Genomic DNA, 23,770 nt, shown 5'->3' with positions numbered 1-23,770 from the left:
TGTGACTAAAAGACCTGACCATAACAATTTCAGAAGAGGAAACTTTAATTTGGAGGCTCATGTTTTCAGAGGCCTCAGTCCATGGACAGCTGGCTCCATTCCTTGGGGCTCAAGGTGAGGCAGAACCTCATGGTGGCAGAGTTTGGCAGAGGGAACTGGCTCACATGATGATCAGGAAGCAGAGAGACATTCCACTTGCCAGATTCAAAATACATACTCCAAATCCACGTCCCAGTGTCCACCTCCTCCAGCCACATTCTACCCACCTCAGTTACCACTTGGTTAATCCCCCTCAGGGGATCAATTCACTGATTGGGTTAAGATGCCTATAATCCAATTATTTCCTCTCTGACTCTTTTTGCATTTTCTCACCTGTGAGATTTGGGGAGATACCTCACACCCAAACCACAACACTGGCCATGTGTCAGGGGTCACTACTGTTCTTTCATGAGCACCTTTCATATGCAAAGCACTGGGCAGAGGACCCTAGGGAAATGCAGGGAAGGTATCCTAGACCTGAGGAAGTGAGCTGAGGGGATTCAGAGGAGACTTTCTCTGGGTTAGTTCTCCTCTGCTCTCAGCAGAGCTTACGAAATGATTTATGAAACAAACAAAAACATGCTTGAGAAAATGGGTAGGCAAACCAAACATCCATTAATCCTGGAGGCAAATCTCTAATTAGAAGCCTTCCTAACCAAAGAGTTAGGATAGGTCAAATTGACATTAAGGAAAGCTCTGAGGGTGCTGGGTTGTGGGTAACTGAGTATTTGTTCTGCTATCCCCAGGCATCTTGTTTCAGAGTGAAGACAACTATGTCTGTGGGCTTCACCATCAAGACAGTGCCTTGATTCCTGGGTAATCAGAGGAGTCAGACACCTGTTTTATGCTAAGAACAAAAGGGAATGTGGCAGAGATTGCTAATGTGAAATTTGTCTTTGGTAGAAAATAAAAAGTATCACAAGATTAACTAACTCAAAAGACCAAACACCAATAGCTCTGTACCATTTATTTGAATGGACGCCATTTTTCTTTGGGTTAGTTATACCTGAGAATCCGTCCAGAGGTGGGAGAAATAAGTGTAGGCTGGGTTCAGATAACAGCAATAATCCTTACTGAGACCATGTCTGGGAGCAACTTTGATATTCTCTAAATGTCTTTCGACAAGAACGGAAGGCTAACCTCAGGGGGGTCAACACCAATGTGTGATTCAGTGCTCAGAATGCCCACACTAAACTGGATTGACAGACCACTGTGTGACTGCAAGAAAGCAAAGTCCACCCCTACATTTGCAGAATGTGACTGTGCATAAACATGGCCACAATTATCCAGGAGGAGCCAGTAGGAAGGCATTGAACCAAGTAGCTAAGGGCTCTCAGCACACCATCACCTGTCTCTCTTGCTATCAGAAAGCTTCTCAAAGCACAAAGAATTGGGGCCTTGGTTGGGGACAGCAGGTTTGAAGGCACGATATCAGGTTCTCATGGGAACCCCTGGTCTTTAGAACTACTGGTGGAAAACAGATGCCTCAGGATACAAGGGGGAACCCTCTGCTGGAGCTGATGGTTAAGTGAGGCTGCTGCTGAGCATGGAAATATGAGGAAAAAAACAAACCAAAGAATAGAAAAACCAAAAACACAGGTACATTCCTGAGGAAGCTGGTTCAGTTTTGGCTTCGGACCCAGACCACCATCTGGAAGGCAGGCTGGGAAGCAGGACACTCTATAAGATACTGGGAGATTCCAGCCACATGGTGGTTCTGGAGTTGGTGAAGTGACAGTTCCTCGTGTCCCTCCTGGCTGCTACATGCCCTTTACCTCCTGGTGCCACTGTATATGCTCATGGGGTTTTCCTGCCAACAGGGCAGGGAGGACAGGCTATCAGCCACTTCCCTCTGGACAGGCCAGCCCCAGGCCTCAAAGAAAGGAACCAGGTTCTTCTGCACTGTTTCAGAGAACTTCTTCACCCACAGATTCATCTTGCTCACGTTGTCTTTGGGGAGGCCAGAGAAGGTCTGGTACTCAGCAAAGAGCTGGGTGAAGGGCTCCCACCCAAAGGCCTCTTGGAGCTGGAAGAGAAAGAAGGGCAGGGTGGGGTCAGGTTCACCAAGGAACTGCAGCTCGGGGGCTGACAGGTCCATCTCACTTACAGCCATTGGTCCCCTTCATTGTCAGTGTCCCTCCTATTGCTTCCCCTCCCCACTCTGCCCCCACACAGAAACTCAGCCTTGGGGGCTCATTCTGGCTCTCAGCCAAGAAACTGTACCCCAAGAACCTAGTGGAGGGGCTCAGGGGAAACTTAGTATGTGTAAAGTGGTAAATATTCAATAAGCTACAGTTACTGTCATTATTTTTGATAAAGAATTTAATATCCCAGGTCTTAATATCAGGATAGATTGGATCTAGACTGAGATGAGGGAGACTATTACATCCTACACAGTTAGAGGGAGGACTGGGACCCCAAAAGCAGGTGACCTCCAACACGTTTCGGACATGGTGATTATCCTTATTTTTTTAATTAGCCACCTCAGGACTGTGACTATCGCCAGGTACCATAGTACTGTGTGCAACACTGTCTTTGGGACACATAAGGAAATATTTAGGCATTTTGCAAGGGGCTCCAAATGAGAGTGACTCCTATCTTATAGAGGGGTGAAGATGACAGAAATTTGGAATTAGCAGGGATCTGGGTGTTTCCCAGTGCCATCCCCATTTGATGGATGGGAATTCTCTGAATCTGGAGTGTACAAGCCCAAGGATAGATGACCCTCGAGTGGGGCCTCTCTCACAGTCTCTCTACTGTGGCCTCACGATTGTTCCTCTGTTCTTGCTGCACTGGCCTGACAGTCCTCCTGCCTGTGGCTTATTAATTAATGCATCAATCAATACAACAGGATTAAACATATAACTCTCTTGAGGTATCTATGGTGTGCCAGACACTGTGACAGGAAAAAGTGGTAGAGAGCTCATGTCCCACTAGAGGGCACAGATCAGTGGGAAAGATGGACATTCAAGGAGGCACATCCCTAAAGGGCTGTCTTTCCGAGAGGCAGCTGAGTAGGAGAAGGGGACAACACAGTTGAATTCTGACAGGTGGCTTGACAGGCAACAGGCAAGATGTTCAAGCACGTTCTGGCTGCAGGACAGAAACAAGGGAGGCCCAGAGGCCTGAAGCAGAGAGATGTGCTTGCAACTGTGAGCAGCTTGGTGCACTGAAAGATACAGGCTGAAAGAAAATCAGGAGGTGCAGCTGCAGGTGCTGGCAAATGTCCCAAGGTTAAGGGCCTCTGTGCCCCACTAAGCACCCTCACCTTTCTCCTGTACATAAAAGGAATATTTTAAGAGTTTTAAAGATGGAATATTGACCCTATTTAGGGAGAAGCATGGAGGGGGATGGTTGGGGATTCAGGCAAGATGCTGGAGCAACTTAGGAGGAGGCTACTGAGCCACACTGAGAGGAAAACCATGAGGACCTGAGCAGCGGCGTCCACAGCGGGAGTGACACGGGGACCTCCAGCAGGTGGGGAAGAGAAGCACCTGCCCGTCCCGACACCAACCCTCAGGCTCCAAGGTGGAAGCAGGTCTCTCCAGAGCTTTTGTGAACTGAGGTTCAGCACTCCACAGCCAGTGGTAGGTGGGCAGAGCAGAATTCGGGTTTTAACTTCCACTTCAGTGACAGCCTACCATGAAGGCCTGCTGTCCTGTGGCCCTTGGGCGGGCTGTATGAAATGGCAGCAATGGATGAAGAGGGACCGCCTCATATTCACTCTTCAGAAAATTAGTGAATGAGAATCAAAGTTAGAGAGGCTAAGGAAGGACAAGAGCCTGGGGTTTGCATTAACTCCTGATTACATTCCTGGTCCATCACTTAAGTGGTGCTGCTGAATAGGCTGCTTAAATTCCTTAATTTGGTGTGTGCCTCTGTGAAGAGTGGGCCATACAGCATCTGCCTATAGGGCTGCAGTTACCTCATAAGAGATCTGGTATTGGCAGTGGCTCTGACAGCTTGAAAACATCAAAGCTAAAAGCAGGGTTTGGGGATGGGGGACAGGGACCTCTGCTTATGCCATAGAAAACAGATTTGCTCAGTGACTTTGCTCTTCTCCTACCGATTTGACTGGTTATTTATATATTTAAAAATGATTTTGGCTCCAGTGGGGTGAAGGAAGACTGAGAAGCTTGTTAGCATCTCTTTCTCCTCCAAAGCCTCCTTGTGATGCAGGTAGGTACCCTGTCAAGAGCCCCTGCTGTCTAAGGGATGGACACTCACTGGACCCATACAACTGAGAGGAAAACCAGCACAGCACAACAAACACCTTGATGAACATCTGTTAGGGGACCATGGACTGAACACGTGGGTAGAAGAGCTGTGATCCAATCTCAGGAAAGTCTAACCCAGAGCTTCTGCTATTAACCAAGATGCTGTATAATGGAGATAAATAGGCTTCTGACTCTACCAGGATACATTTCCTTTTCTCTTATGCACGACAACAGAGGTCATTCTCTCACCACACAGGGTACAGGATAGGTGGGGTCATGAGGAGTTGGAGAGCTCCTGGGAGCCTGGAAGCTATAAGTCTGAGGAGTCAGGAAGCTCCAAATCCCTGAATTTCTGCTCAGTACCTGTAGATATGTTTCCAGAGCTGTCCACACATTCCAGTCACTCAGCGGAGCTCCCTTTCCCACATATGCCTTGATTCTCTTCTCTCGTTCTGCGGGGTTCAGAGCAGGGTGGGCCTGAGCCCTGGGGATCCCCAGGACTGTCTCATGCACGTAGACTGACCAGAGGTTGCAGGTGGCCTCAGTGGTGTGTGGAGGGAACTCCCATCCATGTCTTTGCTGGTTGTGGCCCAGCTCGTGGATGGGTCCCCACAGACCTGATCTTCTCATGACTGTCTCATCAATGAGCTCCTTCACAGATTCCAGGTGGCACATGATGGGGTACCCTGAGTGCATCCAGCCTGGGAATATAGAAGAAAGAGACGGAGCATGAAAGTGAGGTCCATGCAACCCTCCTCTCTTCACTTCTGCACACTCTGGAACTTTTTGGTGCTGGTTGGGAATTAGATAGCTTTGCTAAAGTGTGTGCTCCCCTTCCCAGCCTCTCCCACCCTCAACTTTGCCCTTCTCCTAGCTCTGGTCCTGAGTAGTAGGGATATATTTTATACAATTGTCCTTGGTGGAATTCAATGCTTCATTTTTTTGTGAAAGTATATAACATCATGTCCTGTGTCTGGCTGGATCTGAGATCCTGGAGGCTAATTCAGTGTTGGCTTTTCTTCCTCCCGGTAAAAAAACTGGTGTCCAGATTCTTACTCTATGACAGAAATAGTGTCATCCTTTTTAAAAGATAAAAATATTGAAATCCAAATAAATTCTCTCCATGTGGGAAACAGAATGTCTAATTTCTCCTTCTGGTCCTCTTTGCTCTAAACCATTCAATATGTAATACAAACCCCTTCACTCATTTCCCCTCTTCATATGAATTCTCACTTAGGTTTGAAAGAAAAAGATCATTGTGCATGTTCTCCTTGAAATGACCCTCACCGACATCTGGGAACTCCTAGCTCTAAGTTTCTGATGTTGTTCTACCAATCTGTGTTATCTCACCTTGTAAGATGTCCATTTCACTTTTTTTAAAGTCAACATTTTTCATCCCCATCAAGGTCTGTGTCTTTTATGTGTTCGTCCCTTTTAGTTTACTAGTCGATTTATGCTTTACACATCTTGGGGATTAGAGACAAAATAACAAACAAATGATGTCCACTGACTTGGCACTTTCTCCCAGGACACTCACCAGCTGAGATCTGCACATCAGCAACAATCCTCTCAGGTCTACGGAAAGGGAAAGGCTGGGCCGCCAGCCGGGATATAGACTGCATCATCTTATCCCAGAGGTGGAGCGCAGGCGCGGGGTCCTCCAGGGCCTGGAGGTTTGCAGTGGGCACTGTCAGGATGATGTTGTCTGTGGCCAGCTCTCCCCAGGGAGCCGGGTTCTCCTGGATACAGCTCCTCCACTCCTCCAGGGATGTCTTATCTGGGAACACATAACATGTACCTGCCACCCTCCACCCCAACTTCCCTTTGAGGTGAAAAATACAACTCGAACTCCCAGAGAAAAACACTGAGATAATGAACCACTGTCGTGAAGGCCAACAGCCTTCATGAAGGGGAAGGATGAGCTTCCAGACCCTCTCTGTTTCTGCCCTGAAGTCTCCATGGACACACAGGTGGGAGGTATCTACAGTCTCCAGGTTTACCTCTAATAGTTCTCCCTCCTTCTCCACTGACCTTTCTCCCTTGCCCCTCTAGCAACCTGCCCATAGTCACCATGGGACCCGCAGCGACCATTCTTCCCCAAATTCCCAGTCCACTTACCCAACTTGTAGTAAGGGGCAGGCACAGCCCCCTTGATGGTGACAGACACAGGGCCAAGTTGACTGCCCTTGGGAACGATGACATAGAGGAGGCCACCCCAGAGGCAGGAGACTGACCGTTGGGTCCTGTCCATACAGCACTGGTGAGTCACCACAGGGGCTCGGGAGAGCTTCTTAGCCTTGCTCAGGTCATCCGTGTGGCAGCCAATCTGAACCTGGACAGGCAATTCCACCATGTGTAGGGGAACTAGAGTTCCTATGACCCAGGTATGGGGCTGCCCATGGGGCTGTGTGGACAGAGGCTGTTAGACACAAAACTCTGACTTCCCTTTTCCATGAGTGATGCATGGAAAACTATGAAATTGTTATCACTCCAAAGTCATAGGAACTAAAAGATAACCATGATACATTTTTCAGGTTCCATAGTAGATTTCCATCAGACCTTAGTATGTGAGGCATCAGACATAATAACCCCAAGGCTGAGTGGAGAAGGGGCTTTTGGTGTCCTATTACCAGGCAGGGTCCTGGGTGTCACACCAAGCCTAAGCAGCATGGAGATTCTGATGCGGGAATGAACCCTGGGATCCTACTCTGTCCCTTGGGAGCAGAGAGGAGGTTCAATTGGAAGTGGAGAAATCTGGCCTGGGGTTGGGGGTCGGGTGCAAAGGATTGTTCCTCTCCTTTTTGTGCAGAGCTCTGCTTCTTGTTTTGTCTGGAGGCCTTGGTTGCTTTTCTTAGGATTGATGGAAGTGAACTCCAGAGAGGACACTGACAAAAAAGAGACCCTCACTGTGGTGGGAAGTGACTCAGATGAGAGGCAGAATTTAAACTTGGAATATAGGGCCTATATTTCTGGATGACTGGATCAGGCCAATTCTTCTGGTTGTCAAGGTAGAGAGGTAAAATTGAGAGGCCTGTATTATCTGGGAAATGGGTGAGTGGCAATGTGATATAGGTGCTTCTCCTCCTTCACATCCTCATTTTCCAGTAAATTAATCACGTGTGTGTAGAAAGCAGAAGGCTTAGTGGTGAGCTCCAGACTTGATATTACAGTAGGGACCTCAGTCACTCATGTAGGCTCCCTTAAATTTGGCTGTTTCATCTGTGAAATCTAAAAGGGGCAAAATAGTCCTTCCCTGTGCAGTTCCAGGAAGGACAGAGGGTGAGGAGGAGGCAGTTGGGGAGGTGCTGATGTGGGGGTCCCTACCTTCAGGCCAGCACAGGCTGTAGCTGCAGGCAGGGAGATTTCTGCATTTTGTCCTTCCAGGAGGTAGAGCCCGGTGCTCACCCAGGAGTCCTCATTGCCTGACAAGTGAAAGAGAAGGCTGAGTTGTTTGTTCCACAGGACTCCATCTCTACCTGCAGCCTCCCAGCCGCTCTACAGGTCCAGTTCTCCCAGGATGATTCACCTCTCCTAAGGCTTCATGAAAACCCCAACTCCTGTCTTCTTGCAAGTACCTGATAAAGCATAGAGCCAGCTTTCCTGAGGTTCAGGACCTGCAAGGTCCTGTGAAGCGAGCCCAGCCCACCTGCCCCTGGTCTAGGATGCCCTGGCACTCTCTGTCCACGCCATACCTGGGTTAGTCCCATTGATCTCCACAGTGATGGGGTCTGCTGAAGCCTGCATCCTGGAGGGGCAGGTCTGCGTGCCGAGGCCCTGAGCCAGTTGGGAGCAGTCGGTCCCAGAGTGTGCCAACTCTGTGGCCAGACAGAGCATGGTGGCCTCACAGGAGTCACGGGCAACCGGCTTTTCCTTGCTCACAGCTGGGAGGCCTGCCTGTTGCAGCGTCTTCCTCAGGAGCCGGTGTAAGGAGGCATAAGTAGGAACCCCCTGGGCAGGAATCTGGAGGAAGGCTGCCCCATCTACTCCCAGCTTTGCCAAGTGACTCTTTTCCAGGTTCTCAGTACCGTGGTTCAACACAGTCCGGAACTCGGACATTGCCTTACGGAAGTGGTAGCTCCTCATCTCAGGAGTGGGGACAGGGAAACAGCCTGGGCTGAGAGTCCGAGGCAGGATACTGAGGCCAAAGCAGTTGAGGATGACATTGCCAGGGAAAGCAGCCAAGGCAGAGCGGCCTGGGTTCTGGGAGGCCCACCACCAGGCCTGACCTCCGATCAGCAGTCCCCCACCCTCGGCCACAAACTCCTGGAGCTCCTTGGCCTCTCTGTCACTGTAAGCCTTGCAGCAGTACACACATAAGTCACTGGTCAGATGGGACTCCAACCTGCACTGCAGGCCGTGCTTCAACAGTAGGGCATGCAGATCTTTTAGACTTGAGTTCACCCCAATTTTGCCCTTCTGGTCTCTGGCCAGCCAGCGCACAGCATTGAGCAGGAAGAGCTCCATCTTGGGAGCGCAGAGCATGCCCTCATGGGCAGCCACAACCACCCGGCCACGGCCATAGTGGGCAGCTGCAAGGAAGCAGTTGAGGGAGGCATCCAGTCCCAGAGGGAAGGCCAGGGCCCCGTGCACCAACAGCTGGGAGGGGACTCCCCCTGTCTGGATGTCCAACTCCGAGATCCCTTCCAGGAGCTGCTGCTGGTCCTGCCTGAGCTGCTGCCCACACCTGGGGGAGACACGGGAGACAGAGAGACACAGTCTGTTAAAGAACCACCAACAAGAGCTCCCTGAACAGAGAAAGAGCACATGGCTCCTTCAGATTCTCCTTCTTACCAACAGCATTGAGGATGTTAGCATGGAATGCAATTTGTTTCATCAATTTCTAGACATACTCTTTCACTTGTTACAACTGATGGCATATCACTGCTTAATTGACAGTGCTTGTTCTTCCTTAGTCATACATAAAATGCTGGTGCTTGTTTCAGTTGGTGCTGTCATAGATTTGATGAAACAGTGGAGAGGGAGTTGGTGGCCTTATTTGCATATCTTAATATTCATATTCTCCAAATGAACACCCCTGGGAATTCTTGCAATTTGGTCTGCTAAAGTATTGAATATTCTGACTTGTATTTTATATCTTTTAAAATTATTAGACATAAAATTTTGGAAAACTAGTCTGTTTAGAGAAGGCCGTCCTGCTTATGAATTTCCTAGGGCTTATTTTCTGCAAAGCGGAGCTATACAACACAACAAATTGCTCTCTCCATGAGACTAAGTGGAGATTGGAACACCTCCGAGGTTTGATTTATATAAACATCCATTTAAAAAGTCTATTTAAATCTGATGGTAGTATTCATGACTTTTTACTAAATGTGGTCAAATGTAATGAATTCAAAGAAGTTTTGTATTTCAAGAGTTTTTTCTTTAAAATGAATTTGTGTATACAGTAAATGTCAAACCATAGGAGATTGGTTCAATATATTATGGTTAACCAAACACAGCAGACTGCATGATAATTAAAATATTTTCGATGATATTGGCTTAATGGGAAGTAAAAACTAGATTCCAGGATACTATTCACTAAATAAGTAAACTCCTGAAAAAACAATTCTAAAAACCATAAAAACAGACATAGAAATGGTATCCAAATGATAGTTATCAAACATCTTCAGTGGTCATCTTGCCTAGTGGGTTATAGGTCATCTTAATCATCTTTAAAAACTTTGTTGTCTTGATTTTTTAAAAAATCAATACATCAATTTCATAATAAAATCAAATGTCATTTTTAAAGGAAATATTTTACTCATTTAAAAAGTAAAACATTTCTTTTAAAAATACCTCTTGTACAGATAGTTTCTCCTTAATTTCTTTTCAGCATGAAAATGTAAAGGATCATATCTTACTTTTGACATTCCATTTTTAATCATGCAGATGTTGTAAGGATACAGGCATCAGTTTTGCTTCTGCCTCCCCCCATGAGACTCAATTCTAATTTTGGGGGTAATGACACTAAGCTACCAGACTTGATAATAAAACATTCTACTCCAAGAGTTCTTTTGGCTCCTGACAGGCCCCTGCAAATCTCAACAAATGGTAGAAAACTCCTAACATGGCAAGCAGCAGTTAAACATTAATCACCCAGAGGTTCACACCCTTGGGTTGGAAACACATCCAGCCACTATTATCCAGTGAGAGAGTCCCAGCTTGGGCTCTGGATTTTGACAGGTCAGGGTGTGATCCTGCATCCTCTCTTGACAGAAAAGCCCTATGAAAAGTACTTTCAGAGTCTCCATTGACTCATTTAGTCCTGAGAATATTAAATAAACACTTGTAATTTGGCTAAGGTAGTCCCTAATACACAGTAAATCTTTAATGTGCTAGTGATTATTTAGCATACATAAATATGTAAGGAACATTTACCTGATGATTAGGAACTTTACACATGATAAACAGAGACCTTAATTCTATTGCTATAGGTTCAATTCATTGGTTGAAACCCTAACCCCCCAGTTCTCTCCAAATTCATTGGTTGAAACCCTAATCCTCCAGTACCTCAGAATGAGAACTTACTGGAAACAGGATCATAGTAAAGTTAGAATAAAGTCACAGCAAAATAGAGTGGGTCCCTAATACAATATAACTAGTGTTCTTTTAAAGAGGAAGACCTGGGTACAAACAGGCACATAAGGAAAACACTGTGAAGACGAAGGCAGAGATCAGAGTGATGCTCCCACAAGCCCAGAAAGGCCAAAGACTGCCAGCCCCACATCACATTCTGGGAGGGAGGCATGGAATAGATTCTTCCTCAAGGCACTCGGAAGGGACCAACCCTGGTGACGCCAGGTCCTTGGGTTTCTGTTTCCAGAACCTATGAGATGACACATTTCTAGGGTTAAGCCACTGGTTCTTTGTCACATATAGCAGCCCTAGGAAGCTAATACAGTCCTTGGCCAGGGCTTAGCCAAGTATAGCATCAACATAAATACCTTCTATGTTCTATGTATGTTTCATTGATTTATCAGACTTGGTGGACAGAATGTGCCTCATCTCACACAATCTCTACCTGGGAGCTATGAATCACATTGAAAACAGAACTATGAAAACAGAACTGTGCTTCTCTTAACCTGGAAATCCTTGGACAAAGACCTCCCTATTGAATTAGGACTTGGTGAGGATAGATACTATACAATTTTCAAGAGGTTCATACACATTTACTTTTAAACGAGCAGCTTCCAATATGCTGCAGACGTAGTAGATTACACCACGTGTAAACATAAGAGCTGTTGATGATATGAGGTTAACTTCCCCACCACCCTCCACCCCTGTCTTGGTGTCAAAGCAGCCAGTATCTGCCTGTGAATATGAAAGTCAACTCATTCCAGGATTTGCCTCAGGTATGCAAACAGGTCATGCCCTTGGGGATAAGATGGGAGAGGATCTCTAGTTGGTCCCTGCCCTTGGTAGACAAAGCTGGGGTGTGCAGAGAACAACTCCCTTAAGGAGTTCAGGGCCTTTCAAGATGGATTTGAAGTTAAGGAACCTGCTGGGTCAGTCCAGAGGCCTATGACCAAGACTACTTGCAGAAAAGTCCACTAAAAACCTCCATAGAGACTTCCTTATGGGGGAGAAATAGGGACAGTTTGGGAGTTTAGAGTCCTGCTCCATTGGTCAGCTCCTGATGTTGTTTGAAACTCAGCCGTATGGCACCACATGCCACAACCCAGAGTTAATTAATTCAGGGTTAATGCTAGGACAACAGGCCGCCCTTTCTGTTATAGTGGTTTGGGATATGCAATCATTCATATATTTCTCACTGATTTATTTGCAAATATATGTTCATCTCTATTGCTTCACACACCAAGCACTGAGAATAAAGCAATGAATACAACCAGCAAGTTCTGTGCATAGCAGGAACTATATATTTCGGTTGGCTAGACAGGCATTAGCAAGTGAACAGGTGAAGTATTTACAGCTTGTGAGAATGAAATTCTAGGGAATAGATGGAGAAATGTGGGCAAGAAAAACTGGAAAGATTGTCCTAGTTTTAATTGGGCTGTTGGTGGAGATTCCTCTGAGGAGGGTACTTGAGTTGAAACTGAATAAGCAGAATAAATTTGTCTTTAAAAATCTGAGAGAACATCCAAAATAGGAAGAGAAATTCACAAACCGATTTCTTTGATATTGAACTACCAGTGGTCTGTCTTTATTTCTTTCTTTTGAATAACTCTATTCCAAATATCGTGATAGTTTATTAAACAGGAAATCTAATGTTACCTATTGGGTTTTTGCATTAAGGCAATGTGTTGGCTAGCTTTTTGTGGCTGTAACCAAAATATCTGACAAGAACTATTTAAAGGAGTTAAAGTTTACTTTGGCTCATAGTTAGAGATGTTCCTTCCATGGATAGGTGACTCCATTGTTCTGGGCCTGCGGTAAGGACAGAACATCATGGCGGAAGGGCGTGGTGGAGATAAGCTTCTCAGCTCATGGTAGCCAGAAAGCAGAGTGAGCAAGAAAGGCACCAGGGAAATATAAACCCCCAAGGAATACCCCCAGGAACCTACTTTCTCCAGCCACACCCTACCTGCCTATGATCACCACCCAGCGAGTCCATTCAAATCATTAGTCCATCAAATGGATTAACCATTCACTAGGTTACAGCTCTCAAAATCTAATAATTTCAACCATGAACATCCTTGCACAAACACAGGAGAGTTTGTGGGACACCACAAATCCAAATGATAAAAGAAAGAGATCTAAATACTTTAAGGATGTATAGGGATGGTGCATCATTTATAGCCTTCTTCCCTTAAAATAGCACCCACTGAAAACATATAAATATTCAACAAAAAGGAAATAGTTACATAAGTTGGTGTAACTTATGTTATAACTAAAAATTCTCATTAAAAAGATTATTTGTAAAAGCAAAATTGTTCTTAAACGGAATATAAAGTACAAGTATGAAATCATAACTAGTTAAAATGATACATAAAGATAGATGATTTAGAATGTTCCAGTTCCTTTAATGTCATATTGGGATTTTTAATAAAATAATTAACAAATAACAAAAACCAGCAATGTGGAAAATTAGTTTTATACACTGTCACCTGAGCAGTCACCACTCTTCTGTCAGTCACACGAGTACGACCTAAATTAAACACTCCCAGTTCCCAGAAGAGTGTGTGGATGTCACAGGCAGTCATATATTTTAGAGGAATGAGAGAATGGATGCCAGGTACTAGAAAGAAGGGAAAACTGAAGTGTTGTGAAAATTCATTTCTGTTTTCTTTTTGTTGCACAAACAATGAAAACAACACAAATGATATTGGGTCAAAGAAAGATATCCTAATGTGACCTGGAGAGCATTTTCCTATAGTTTGAAAGTTGTAGGAAGGCAAAGAAGTAATGTAAAAAAAATGTCTGCTTTTCAATTTATAAAATTTGGGGAGAACAAAAATGTTTGAAATAATCATTTTCAACTTATTATCATCAAGCATGTGTCCATATTTTATTATATTTTCTTTAAGTGTTTTGTTTTGCAACCTATATATACAATGTTTTAATGAATTTATCACCATTTTAACAGAGATTCATATCTTAATTTTGCCTATTGTATCATGAATATTTTCCTTTTCTTTTAAGAGGTTTTGAAAACAATATTATGTGTTCAAACATATGCTGTAACTGTAGGATATACCATACATTATTAAAGAATCTATTATAGACACTTGTGTTTCTTCTAGTGCTTCATTTACTAGTGAAAATATCAACATGTGTTCAGAAAAACTTGCCTCACAGCTCCCATTTTCCTCCTGCACAATCTTTTTCTTTCCTCCACCTCCTCTACTGAAAGCATTCCCTAATAAATTTTCTGCACCCTCATCTCTTGTGTCTGAGTTGGCCTCCTAGAGACCCAACCTGCAACAAGGGGACCTGGCAACGCCCAGCAAATTACACATGCTCTTCCCGTGTCACTCAGCAATCCCACTTCCAGTGATGTGGCAAAAACATGAAGATTTATCTACAGAGTATTCATTGCAGTATATTTGTAATAACAAAAAAGAAACCTGGAAAAATGAAAAGCATACTGGAAAATGTCTGCCAATAAGGAATTTAGGAAGAAACAATATTATATCCATACAGTGTAGTATAGTAGAATACTTGGTGTATTTCTATATACTATTATGGAGCCAATCCACACAATAATGTTGATTGAAAAAGTAAGGTGGAGGAAAAGGTACAGAGCATGCTATTATCTTATCCAAAAAGGGTAGTGTATTAATGTGTGTACTTATAAGTAAAAAATAATGAAGTATTCATCCATAAAATTGGGGAGAACCGGAAGAAGAGAATTGTATGAAGGGGACAGGGACAGAATACAGGGACAGAAAATCAAGATATTTTTTGGATCCATAATTATTTTCGATATTTATAATACAAATTACAAAAACAATTTCAAAAACAATAGAAAATGAATTGACATTTATATCCATCTAGTAGTATAACCACAAAGAGAGGGACTATTCTAAGGGACTTTAAAGGATGGTAATTTGACTTTATATATACCTAATACAATATAACATAAGGCAAAAAGCACTGAAAATAATCTCTGTTTCCGTAATCATATTAGTAGTAGTAGGAGTAGTGTTATTCAAATCATTGTTAGTAGTAGTGTTATTCAAATGTTGTAACTACATTGTGGGATAAAGCAAATGTATCATCATGTTGGTATTACAGAAGTGGGATTTGTCGCTATGGAGAAAAAAAAGGGGGGAAACAAATGCAATATTGCTGAAATAATAAAAATCCTTTAGCCCTGAATTAGAATGAGAAGTATCCATATGAGCACTTGATGTATTTACCTTAAAAAAAATTTCTTAGAAACAATGATGGACTCAGAAGCAATGAACATCCCTACAATCTAGATTGCAGTTTCTAAATACCATTTCCTACTCAAAGAAACAAAGATATTCAGAGAAATGTTTGATCCTGGGCCTAGACAAAGAAATGCGTAAGACAAGACTGGAGCCTCTTAATATACCAAAAAGCAAGAAAGTTTATTAAGGCGAGGTCAAGACCACTCAGGAGTTCATTTGAATTGCCTCACTGTGACCAGACATAGGACAATTTTAGCATAAATAAAGATAAGAAATTAAACACATTGTGTTTCAAACACAATTTCAACATAGTAGGAAACAACACATTGGTGACCTTTGAAAGATATGAGGGAATCAATTTGATATTCTGAGAACTGGTTTCAAAATGAGAAAGCATAATAATTAGGCAGTTATCTTTTCTAGGCAAACTATAGCTCAGGGTAAGCGAATTATTAATGAATTAGTTTGATCTAATAGAACCATTCTGAATATTACATAAAGGGAATACTAGAAGTTTAAATTCACCACTTTATTTTCCCTAATGAACTAAGAGATCTAGGTCTAAGCAAGGATCACTAATGACTGCTAACATAGCAGTGAGGGAGAAAAACCAGACATCATGTTCCACCCAGTGGATGTACACATGCCAGCTACAGAGGGTCAGGCCACAACATGGGCTCAACCTCTGCATCGGGAGCTGGGTGTGAGGGGGACTTTTTCTTAAAGGGCCAGAGAAGTACTTTAGGTTTCTGAGGTCATGAGCTCTTGCCACAATGACTCAAGTTGGCCACTGTAGCTTGAAAGCAACCACAGACAATTTGGAAATGAATGGACATGGCTCTGTTAAAAAACCAAACCCATTATTTCCCAAAACAGGGGACTGGGCCTTAGGCTTTGTCAATCCTCTGGTGGAATTTAGAGCTCACTTCTAATTTGTAGGAATGGAGAGGGAAAGGGGATATATCAAACACCACCACAGAGATGCTATCAGTAAAATTCAGACTGAAGGAAACTGCTCAGGATAGACTACCTGGTGTCTTAAAAAAAAAAAAAATAAAAGTTGGAAAGGAAAGTCATAGTTTTATAAGAGACATTAAAGTTCTATCAAGGAATCAAAATACTTGGGCTTTATTTTAATACCAATGCCAACACATTTTGAAATGAATGGTGACATTAAGGGACTGTTCTTGCAGGTTTCATAATGGTGTCTTATGGTTATGTTTGTCAGAATTCATTTCCTTTTAGATACATAGAGAATTACAGATAGTGTGATACATATCTCCTGTTTGCTTCAAGATAACGTGAGGTGGACAGAGGTGGGGCTGTAGATAAAATGACCTTGACACTGAGTAGACTATTGTTGGGGTTGGGTAATGGGATTCAGTGCACTGTTCTGTACTTTTGACTCTGTTTGAAGTTTGCCAGAGTTAAGAACTTAAAAAGTTCACAAACATACCACAGATCCAGTAACAGAGATATATAATGAGGTGAAGATGAAGAGAAACAGGTTTAGTTTTTTGAAAAGGAGAGTCCCTTAGAGCAATTAAGAGGAATTATGCTGATCTGATTTAATTTGTTTCTTTCTTCTTGTTAGAATCAACAACAAGTTGGAGCAAATCAAATCCACTCTAATGTCCCTGGTAATCACATCACTTCTCCACCCCATCCCCCCACCCAGAAGGAAACAAATTCCCAGGGTGGCAGGGCTGGGGCTGAGACTCCAGGACACTGCTAGTTCCAAATGCAATATTAATACATCTCTTCTTAGTAGCAAAATCTTGATTATTTAAAGGATGCCATTTAAAAGCATTCAAAGCCTCAGTATCCTTAGTAGCTATGGCTGGTCAGGTGATCTGGTGTTGGTCACAGGATCTAGTTTGGGCCACTAGAACATAAATTATCCAAGGGACAAATGAATCATTGCTTTGAACTCCACAGCCTTGGACAGCTAGATTCCCCTGTGGGGTTTCTCTCAGTGCAAAGGTGCTGAAAGACAGGGCCACTTGCTGTGTTAATGGGCAAAGTCCATGCTAACTTGAAACCTATGGGTTCCCATAGCTTTGAGTTCAGATGCCTGCTGCCCTTGAGTGAAAGCCATGCCAGTGTGTCCAAACAGCCTGGGGCGCCAGCTGCCTGGAGAAGGAAGAACACTGCACAAGTGACAGGTCTCCAATCAGGCCAGTCCCCACAGCCTCTGGCTTCCTGTTTATCTTGCAAAATTTCTCACAATAAATCCCCCTTCGATGTGTTTCACTATTAATAAAGCATGGATGGGGTCGCTTCTTTCCTTTGTTAGAGATCCGACCCATCAGGTCCAATCCACTCATCAGGCCCCACTGTGAAACTTTTTTCCTGTGGTTTTTTTTTTTTTTTTTTTTTTTGTCTTTTATATCTTACTAATTATTTCAGACTTTTAATTTCTCAGTCAGCTCACACCTCAGTGCTGTTATCTGATCCCTCCTTGGGCAGGACAATAAATGGTTAGGGCTTCCAGAAAATAGGATTTTCTAAAGAAGACAGGCCCAGCAGGTGCACCCAGTCTGGCTTATTATTGCTTGGGTGTAATTCTAGTGACTGAGCGAGTACTGGCCATCTCGTGCCTATCAGGATAAAAGCAACACTCCATGACAGGAAAGACAGAGAGAGAATGAACGGGAGACACCAGAGAGGCTCTGCCACAGGTCTGGACTACCTACCTCCATAGACTTCAAGTGGCATGAGAAAAATACTCCTTCGTGGTTAATTCACTGTAGTCAGACTTTTGTTATACATGGAAAAACACAGTCTCTAATATCTTGAACACAAAATATCCAAAATCAAACACCCAATCTCCTGTAATCTGTCTTCTTGTAATGTCCCATTTGGCAATACCCGCCTGCCTCTAAGTTACTCTGGCCAGACATTTCAACTGCTCTTTAACCCTCTTTCTCCTTATTCAGTCCACCAGCCAAGACTTATGTGTCTTACCTTTGAAATGTACCCAACAAATGAACCACTTCCCAGTAGTTTAATTGCTACAACCTAACTGGTCACCACCACCTCTCACAGGGTCTATTTCAGGGGCCCCTTGATCCATCTCCTACTTCAACCTTTGCTTCCTATAGTCTGTTCACATTCAGGAAGAGGGTTCCTTTGGAAATAACAGTCACATCAAATCATTCCTCTATATGAATTCCAAACTGCCTCTCCATCACCCTATGAAAATCTGTGGTTCTAGCTGTGGACAAACAGTTCTCAGATAGCCTCACCTCCTGTTGATGCAGGCTTTATTCACTCAGCTCTAATTATTCTGGCTTCCTTGATCTTCCTGGAATGCACCAAACTAGCTTAGGATTAGGTTTTTACCCTTGCTCCTTATACTCCCTCCTTCTGATTAGGTACCATCAAACCCTGGCTTAGCTGACTCATTTGCATTCCCCATAGACTCCAGATAATAATAGCCTGTACCCACCTCCTTGTCACATCAGGCTAGCTCTGTGCCCAAGTTTATTTATTTATTTATTTATTTATTTATTTATTGAGAGAGAGAGAGAATATCTCTTTTGTAGATGGACACAACACAATGCCTTTTATTTTTTTTTATGTGGTGCTGAGAATCAAACCCGGGTCCCGCCCCGTGCTAGGCGAGCACTCTACTGCTAAGCCACAATCCCAGCCCCCAACTTTATTTTACCTTGTGGTTCTTATAAAAAGCTTTCTATTTGGTTCCCTAATTGTCCAATTCTTCAGTGGAATAAAGCTTCATAACAGCATGGTTTGACTGTTTTGATCTCTGCTAGACCTCTACTATACATGTGATGGACATCATTATCCAAAGTACATGCATGAAGAAACAAACTGGGTGTCAACTTAACTTTATATACAAACAGAGATATGAAAAATCATGGTATATATGTGTAATAAGAATTGTTGTGCATTCTGCTGTCATGTATTAAAAAAAAATAAAAATTAAAAAAAAAGAATGAGGCCTGGCCCATAATAAAGAGCTCTGCAAACCACAGTTGATTCCATGACTTAAGAGAAATTGATAAGCACTCTGTATGTACTAGGCACGGCACACGGAGATGGACTCTAAGACAAGCTTTTCTATTAAGCGGATACTGCTTTGGTCACAGGGGGGACTGGTGGTGAGGATCAACCCCTCTTGTGTCTTGGTGCATTTGACTGTGCTCTTTTTGATTTGTGGTGGTTCCAAACCTAGGTGGAAAACCACTGGTCTTGAAATGGAAGGTCACTGGAGGTGAGGAGATCGAGCCTATTGTTAAGCATGATTACACTCTTTAACTAGGAAAGGCACACTTACCTGACATGCAGCGGGATCTTGGGCACCTTCTTGGAGACCTTGAAGTGGCTTCTGTCCCCATGGATGTCAGTGAAGTACACTCCAGCCATGCTTGTCACCTGGTTCCCGGGGAAGCTGGACAGCACCTTGTCACGGCCATGCTGACTGGCCCAATACCAGGCCTGGCCCCCGATCAGCAAGCCCCCTCCCTGTTTCACAAACTGGACCAGCCTCGCGGTCAAGCCATTACTGTAGGCACTGGTGCAGTAAACACCCAGGGCCTCTCTAGGCTCTGGCTCAATCTGGGCCTCAACCCCGGAGCCCTTCAGGAGGTTTACTAGTGAACCCAGGGAGGGGTGCACTCCAATAGGAGCCCCAGGGGAGGAACGGAGCCAGCCCACTGCATTGAGGAGAAATGGAGCCAAGCCCGCATGTAACAGGTAGCCTTCATGGGACATGACCACGAGGCGGCCTTGGCCATAGGAGGAGGCAGCGATGAGAACCTGGCCTCTGTCATTCACCATCACTGGGAAGGCGGCCTCTCCAATAAGAAGGAGCTCACTGGGGATGGGGCCTTTGGGGATATCCCAGCTGGTCACTCCATTCATGAGGGTCTCGAAAGCAGCATCAGGAGTTGGTGCCATGGTTCTACCAGCTGCTGCAGAGAAAAGCAAAGTCTCAGGTTGGTCAGAACAGATGGAGGAAGGAGTGAAGCAAAGAACTAAATTCATTCACCTGGCAACTTGTACTGGTTCCCCACTGTGGGCCATGCATGTTCTCACACTAGGAGTAAATCCAGGGACAAAACAGAAAAGGACCCCAACAGGACAATGAATAAACAGGAAGGCAAAGAGACATATAATGCAGCATCAAATAATCCCTGTCATGAAAGTAAAGCCTGGCAGTGAGATATGGAGGGACTGGAGGATATTTCAGATTGGATGGCAGGAAGGACACTGATGAGAAGGTGGTGTTAAAGGGAAAACCCACAAGGTGGCAGGGGCTGAGCATTACAGGCCTGGCCCCTGATCAGTGAAGAAGCACCAGGGTAGCTGGAGAACCAGGGCAGGGAGGACCAGATCCAGCTCCTTCTCCTTCCTATGCCCTCAGGTCAAGGCCAGGGTTAAGCTGGTGTGCACTGGTCGATTCATTTTGATTTCCTTGGACAGAAAAGCCACATCACTTGCCAGAAACTGCATTGGTTCGGACAGCTTTGACTATGTGAGCTGGAAATGCCTGTTGCTATATCTTATCTGCCTGGGGAGGTCCCTGTTTGGTATTCTGGAGTTTCTGGAGGTCTTTATAATTTGGTGTGCTTAACACTGAACTCATTACATTGTTCCCTTCAGAGCAGTGCCTTCTGGTAAGTTATTTGGGCTTGGTTTTCCACCTGTAAAATGAGAATCACATCCTTTGGAGGACAGTTTCTGAAGATGTGCACACATATGGTATGCACAGTGAATACTGAGAAAACTCAATGCTCATCCTGCTTTGCCCTTTTAGCTTCCCCAAGCAACATGGGCAATGCAGTTGGTGCTTTGGGTGTCCCTGCTGTTTCCCTCACCCCACCTAGGGGCTCACCATGGGGACTTTCCTGTACACTCAGATGCACAGGTTAGTCCCACATGTGGTTATGGACATTCTAGGTACCTTCACCCAGTGGAGGGAGCCATGGATACATTCCTAGAGTCTTTTGAGGTGCATCTCACAGCATCCCCTCAGATGGCCCTGGAGGGACTGAGCTCCTCTGAACAGTGGCAAGAGCTCAGCCACAAGCCCTTACTGGGTTCCCTCCTTCCGGGTATCATTTTCCCCATTTCGTCACTGGGGCTTTCGGGGCTGTCTTCCCAAATAAACCACCAGCAGGCCAGTCCTTGCATCAGGTGTTGCTTTGAGGAAAGAACCTAAATCAGGGGTCAAACAACTTGAGCCCTCTGTCTCCAACCAGTTCCTTCTGCCAATCTTCTCCAATGTCAAGCCCTTTGGTTTACATTCATGTGTAGACTAAACCTGGTTCTAGTCCCCAGGTTGCATTTCAGTCTACAATATTCTTCCTTAAAATCCAATAAGAACTCTCACATGGCATCCACTGCCCACGAGGTGAAGCTTGCTGTGTCTCACCCTGGATTTTAAGTCCTCCAGGTCTGGCACTCCATTGTTTATGAGACTTTTTCCCCCTGTCACTGTCTTTCAGAAATTCTCTAGTAGGTTTGGCATCCCTGAGTGTGCCCTGCATTTCCTGTGGAAATCTCTCCCTCATTCCCTTTCCCATCTACCTCCTCTTTCATAGTATTGTTTCCAGGATAGTAAGAGCATTGGGTGATCTCAGCTTAGAGTTTAGGAGTGGGAAAGGGCAGCAGCGTGAGATCAAGAAATTGGAGTTCAAGATCCTGTTAACTAACTGCGAAAACAAGCAGTCTTTCATTTCTCCCTAGTCTGACAGGAAAACACAAAAACCCCAGATGAGTAATCGGTCCTGAAACGCAAACCCGGAGACTCCACTTAAATGTGCTTGCACATGCGCAAGCACGGCCGGCACCGCAGGTAACACGCACACGTTTGTCGTTAAGTTCAGAGAATACTGAAATATATTTTGATACAATTGGCAAATAGCAGCAGATTAACGAAAGTATATGGAAAACCTAGACCTAAGAGAAGAGACATTTCGCCCACTTGGAATGGTGTCCGGCTCCTTCTGGCTCCTTGGGGCGCACCCTTCCCGTGTCCCCCAGCGGCTCGGCCACCCGCCTGCACTCTAGGAGACAGATGGACTGAAATACTCACACTTCTTCGCCCGAGTCGGGGTAGACTGCAGCTGCCGAGGCGCAGCGGGGCTTTCCAGAGGCGGGGCTGTCCTGGGCCAGGGCTGTTCCAGGGTCCATCTGTTCAGACGTGGGGCTGTCCCGGGGCAGGGCTGTCCAAAGGCGTGGCTGTTCTGGGGCGGGGCTGTGTTGGGGGGCTGTCCAGAGGCGGGGCAGTCTCAGGCGGGCTATCCTGAGGCGTGATTAGCCAGAGACGAGGCTATCCTGGAGGCGGGCTGTGCTAGGCGGGGCGTCCAGAGGCGGGGCGTCCAGAGGCGGGCCTATCCTAGAGGTGGTCTGTGATGGGGGAGAGGGGCTGTCCAGAGGCGGGGATGTCCCGGTGGTGGGCCATCCAGAGATTGAGCCCTCTGATGGTCAGCCTTTAGCAGTGCAGGCTGTCCCTTTGCGGGCTGTTCAGAGGCGGTACTGTCCAGAGGGGTATCTGTCCAGAAATGACCTATCCAGAGGCGGAGCTGTCCAGCGGCGGGCCCGTCCAGCTGCGGGGCCATCCCGTGGCTGGGCTCTCCAGAAGTTGGGCAGTCCAGAGGCGGGGCTATCTAGAGGCGGGTCTACCCACAGGTGGGGCTATTCAGAGGTGGGGCTAACCAGTGGAGAGGCTGCTTCAGGGGCGGGCTGTCCAGAGGCGGGGACTTCCTAGGGGCGGGTCTACCCAAAGGCGGTACTGTCCAGAGGAGTGGCCATCCAGGGGCGGAGCCGTAGGGGAGGGGGTAGGCAGTCCAAAGGCGGGGCTATTTAGAGGCGGGGCTATCCTGGGGGCTGGCGACCCAGAGGCGCGTCTACCCAGAGGCAGGTCTGTCCAGAGGCGGGTCTGTCCAGAGGCGGGTCTACCCAGAGGCGGGTCTGTCCAGAGGCGGGTCTACCCAGAGGCGGGTCTGTCCAGAGGCGGGTCTGTCCAGAGGCGGGTCTGTCCAGAGGCGGGTCTACCCAGAGGCGGGTCTACCCAGAGGCGGGTCTGTCCAGAGGCGGGACTGTCCATATGCAGCGCTGTTCCAGGGGCTGTGCAGAGGCGGGGTTATCCTGGGGTGGGGTTATCCTGGGGTGGGGTCGGCTGTCCAGGAGCCAGGCTTTTCCAGAAGCGGGTTGTTATGATGGCAGGTCTCACCTGGGGTGGGGTCGTTTTGATCCCTAGGGCGGGATCGTCACCGCACCGGAACCGAATCTCCGCCTTGCGGTTGCTCTCGCTGCCCGCGGTCGGCCTCACTTGGGACAGGGCGTAAATATGCTGTCAAATTTGTGAGAAAAGTAAACTCCGAGTCTCCAACCGACCACATTCAGGGCGAACAGTCCCTTAACAACAGAGTCCTGTCGCGCGTCCACCGCGGCCAGCGTAGAACCTGATTCCCTTCCCTGGAACCTGGGAGGCTGCGCCCGAGAGCGACGTCACCCTCGCCCAAGGCCCCTGGGCGGGGACTGCCCTCTGGTGGTCAGCCTCCGGCAGTGCAGCCCCAGGGAGCTCCTCACCGGGAGCTAGAACTGGCGTTTGGGGTTTCCAAGTTTACCCAGAAACCGTGCCCAGAGATTGTGTTGCTAGGAAGGAAACAAGACTGTGACGTCACCGAAACAGACACAGCTATG

At 45.8% G+C, this 23,770-nt stretch overlaps 1 protein-coding gene across 2 annotated transcripts; it reads right to left on the bottom strand.

Moving 5' to 3' along the window:
• Window positions 1-991: 991 nt before the first annotated feature.
• On the bottom strand, window positions 992-23,017 carry LOC114099170 (TRPM8 channel-associated factor 2). 2 transcript variants are annotated; one of them, XM_071611341.1, is made up of 8 exons: window positions 22,158-23,017; window positions 19,395-20,031; window positions 7,949-8,940; window positions 7,581-7,678; window positions 6,375-6,588; window positions 5,794-6,033; window positions 4,620-4,957; window positions 992-2,065 (listed from the first exon to the last, which is right to left on the bottom strand). In XM_071611341.1, the coding sequence occupies exons 2-8, from the start codon at window positions 20,015-20,017 to the stop codon at window positions 1,811-1,813; spliced, it is 2,760 nt and encodes a 919-aa protein (XP_071467442.1). In that variant the 5' UTR covers window positions 20,018-20,031; window positions 22,158-23,017; the 3' UTR covers window positions 992-1,810. The 2 variants fall into 2 exon arrangements, with proteins under 2 accessions (XP_071467442.1, XP_071467448.1); XM_071611347.1 differs by having other exon boundaries at window positions 19,395-20,028.
• Between the last annotated feature and the right edge of the window lie 753 nt (window positions 23,018-23,770).

This window comes from Marmota flaviventris, chromosome 1, assembly GCF_047511675.1.
Source record: "Marmota flaviventris isolate mMarFla1 chromosome 1, mMarFla1.hap1, whole genome shotgun sequence".
Lineage (NCBI taxonomy): Eukaryota > Metazoa > Chordata > Mammalia > Rodentia > Sciuridae > Marmota > Marmota flaviventris.
Note: the sequence above shows the minus strand (reverse complement) of the source record. Positions and strands in the feature narration are given on the sequence as shown.

Coding starts and splice junctions, on each gene's coding strand:
- LOC114099170 (XM_071611341.1), bottom strand. CDS start 20,017: ATGGCACCAACTCCTGATGCTGCTTTCGAGACCCTCATGAATGGAGTG. Junction 8,941..19,394: donor AAGATCCCGCTGCATGTCAG/GTAAGTGTGCCT, acceptor TGTCTCCCCCAG/GTGTGGGCAGCAGCTCAGGC. Junction 2,066..4,619: donor CTCTGGAAACATATCTACAG/GTACTGAGCAGA, acceptor TTTCTCTTCCAG/CTCCAAGAGGCCTTTGGGTG.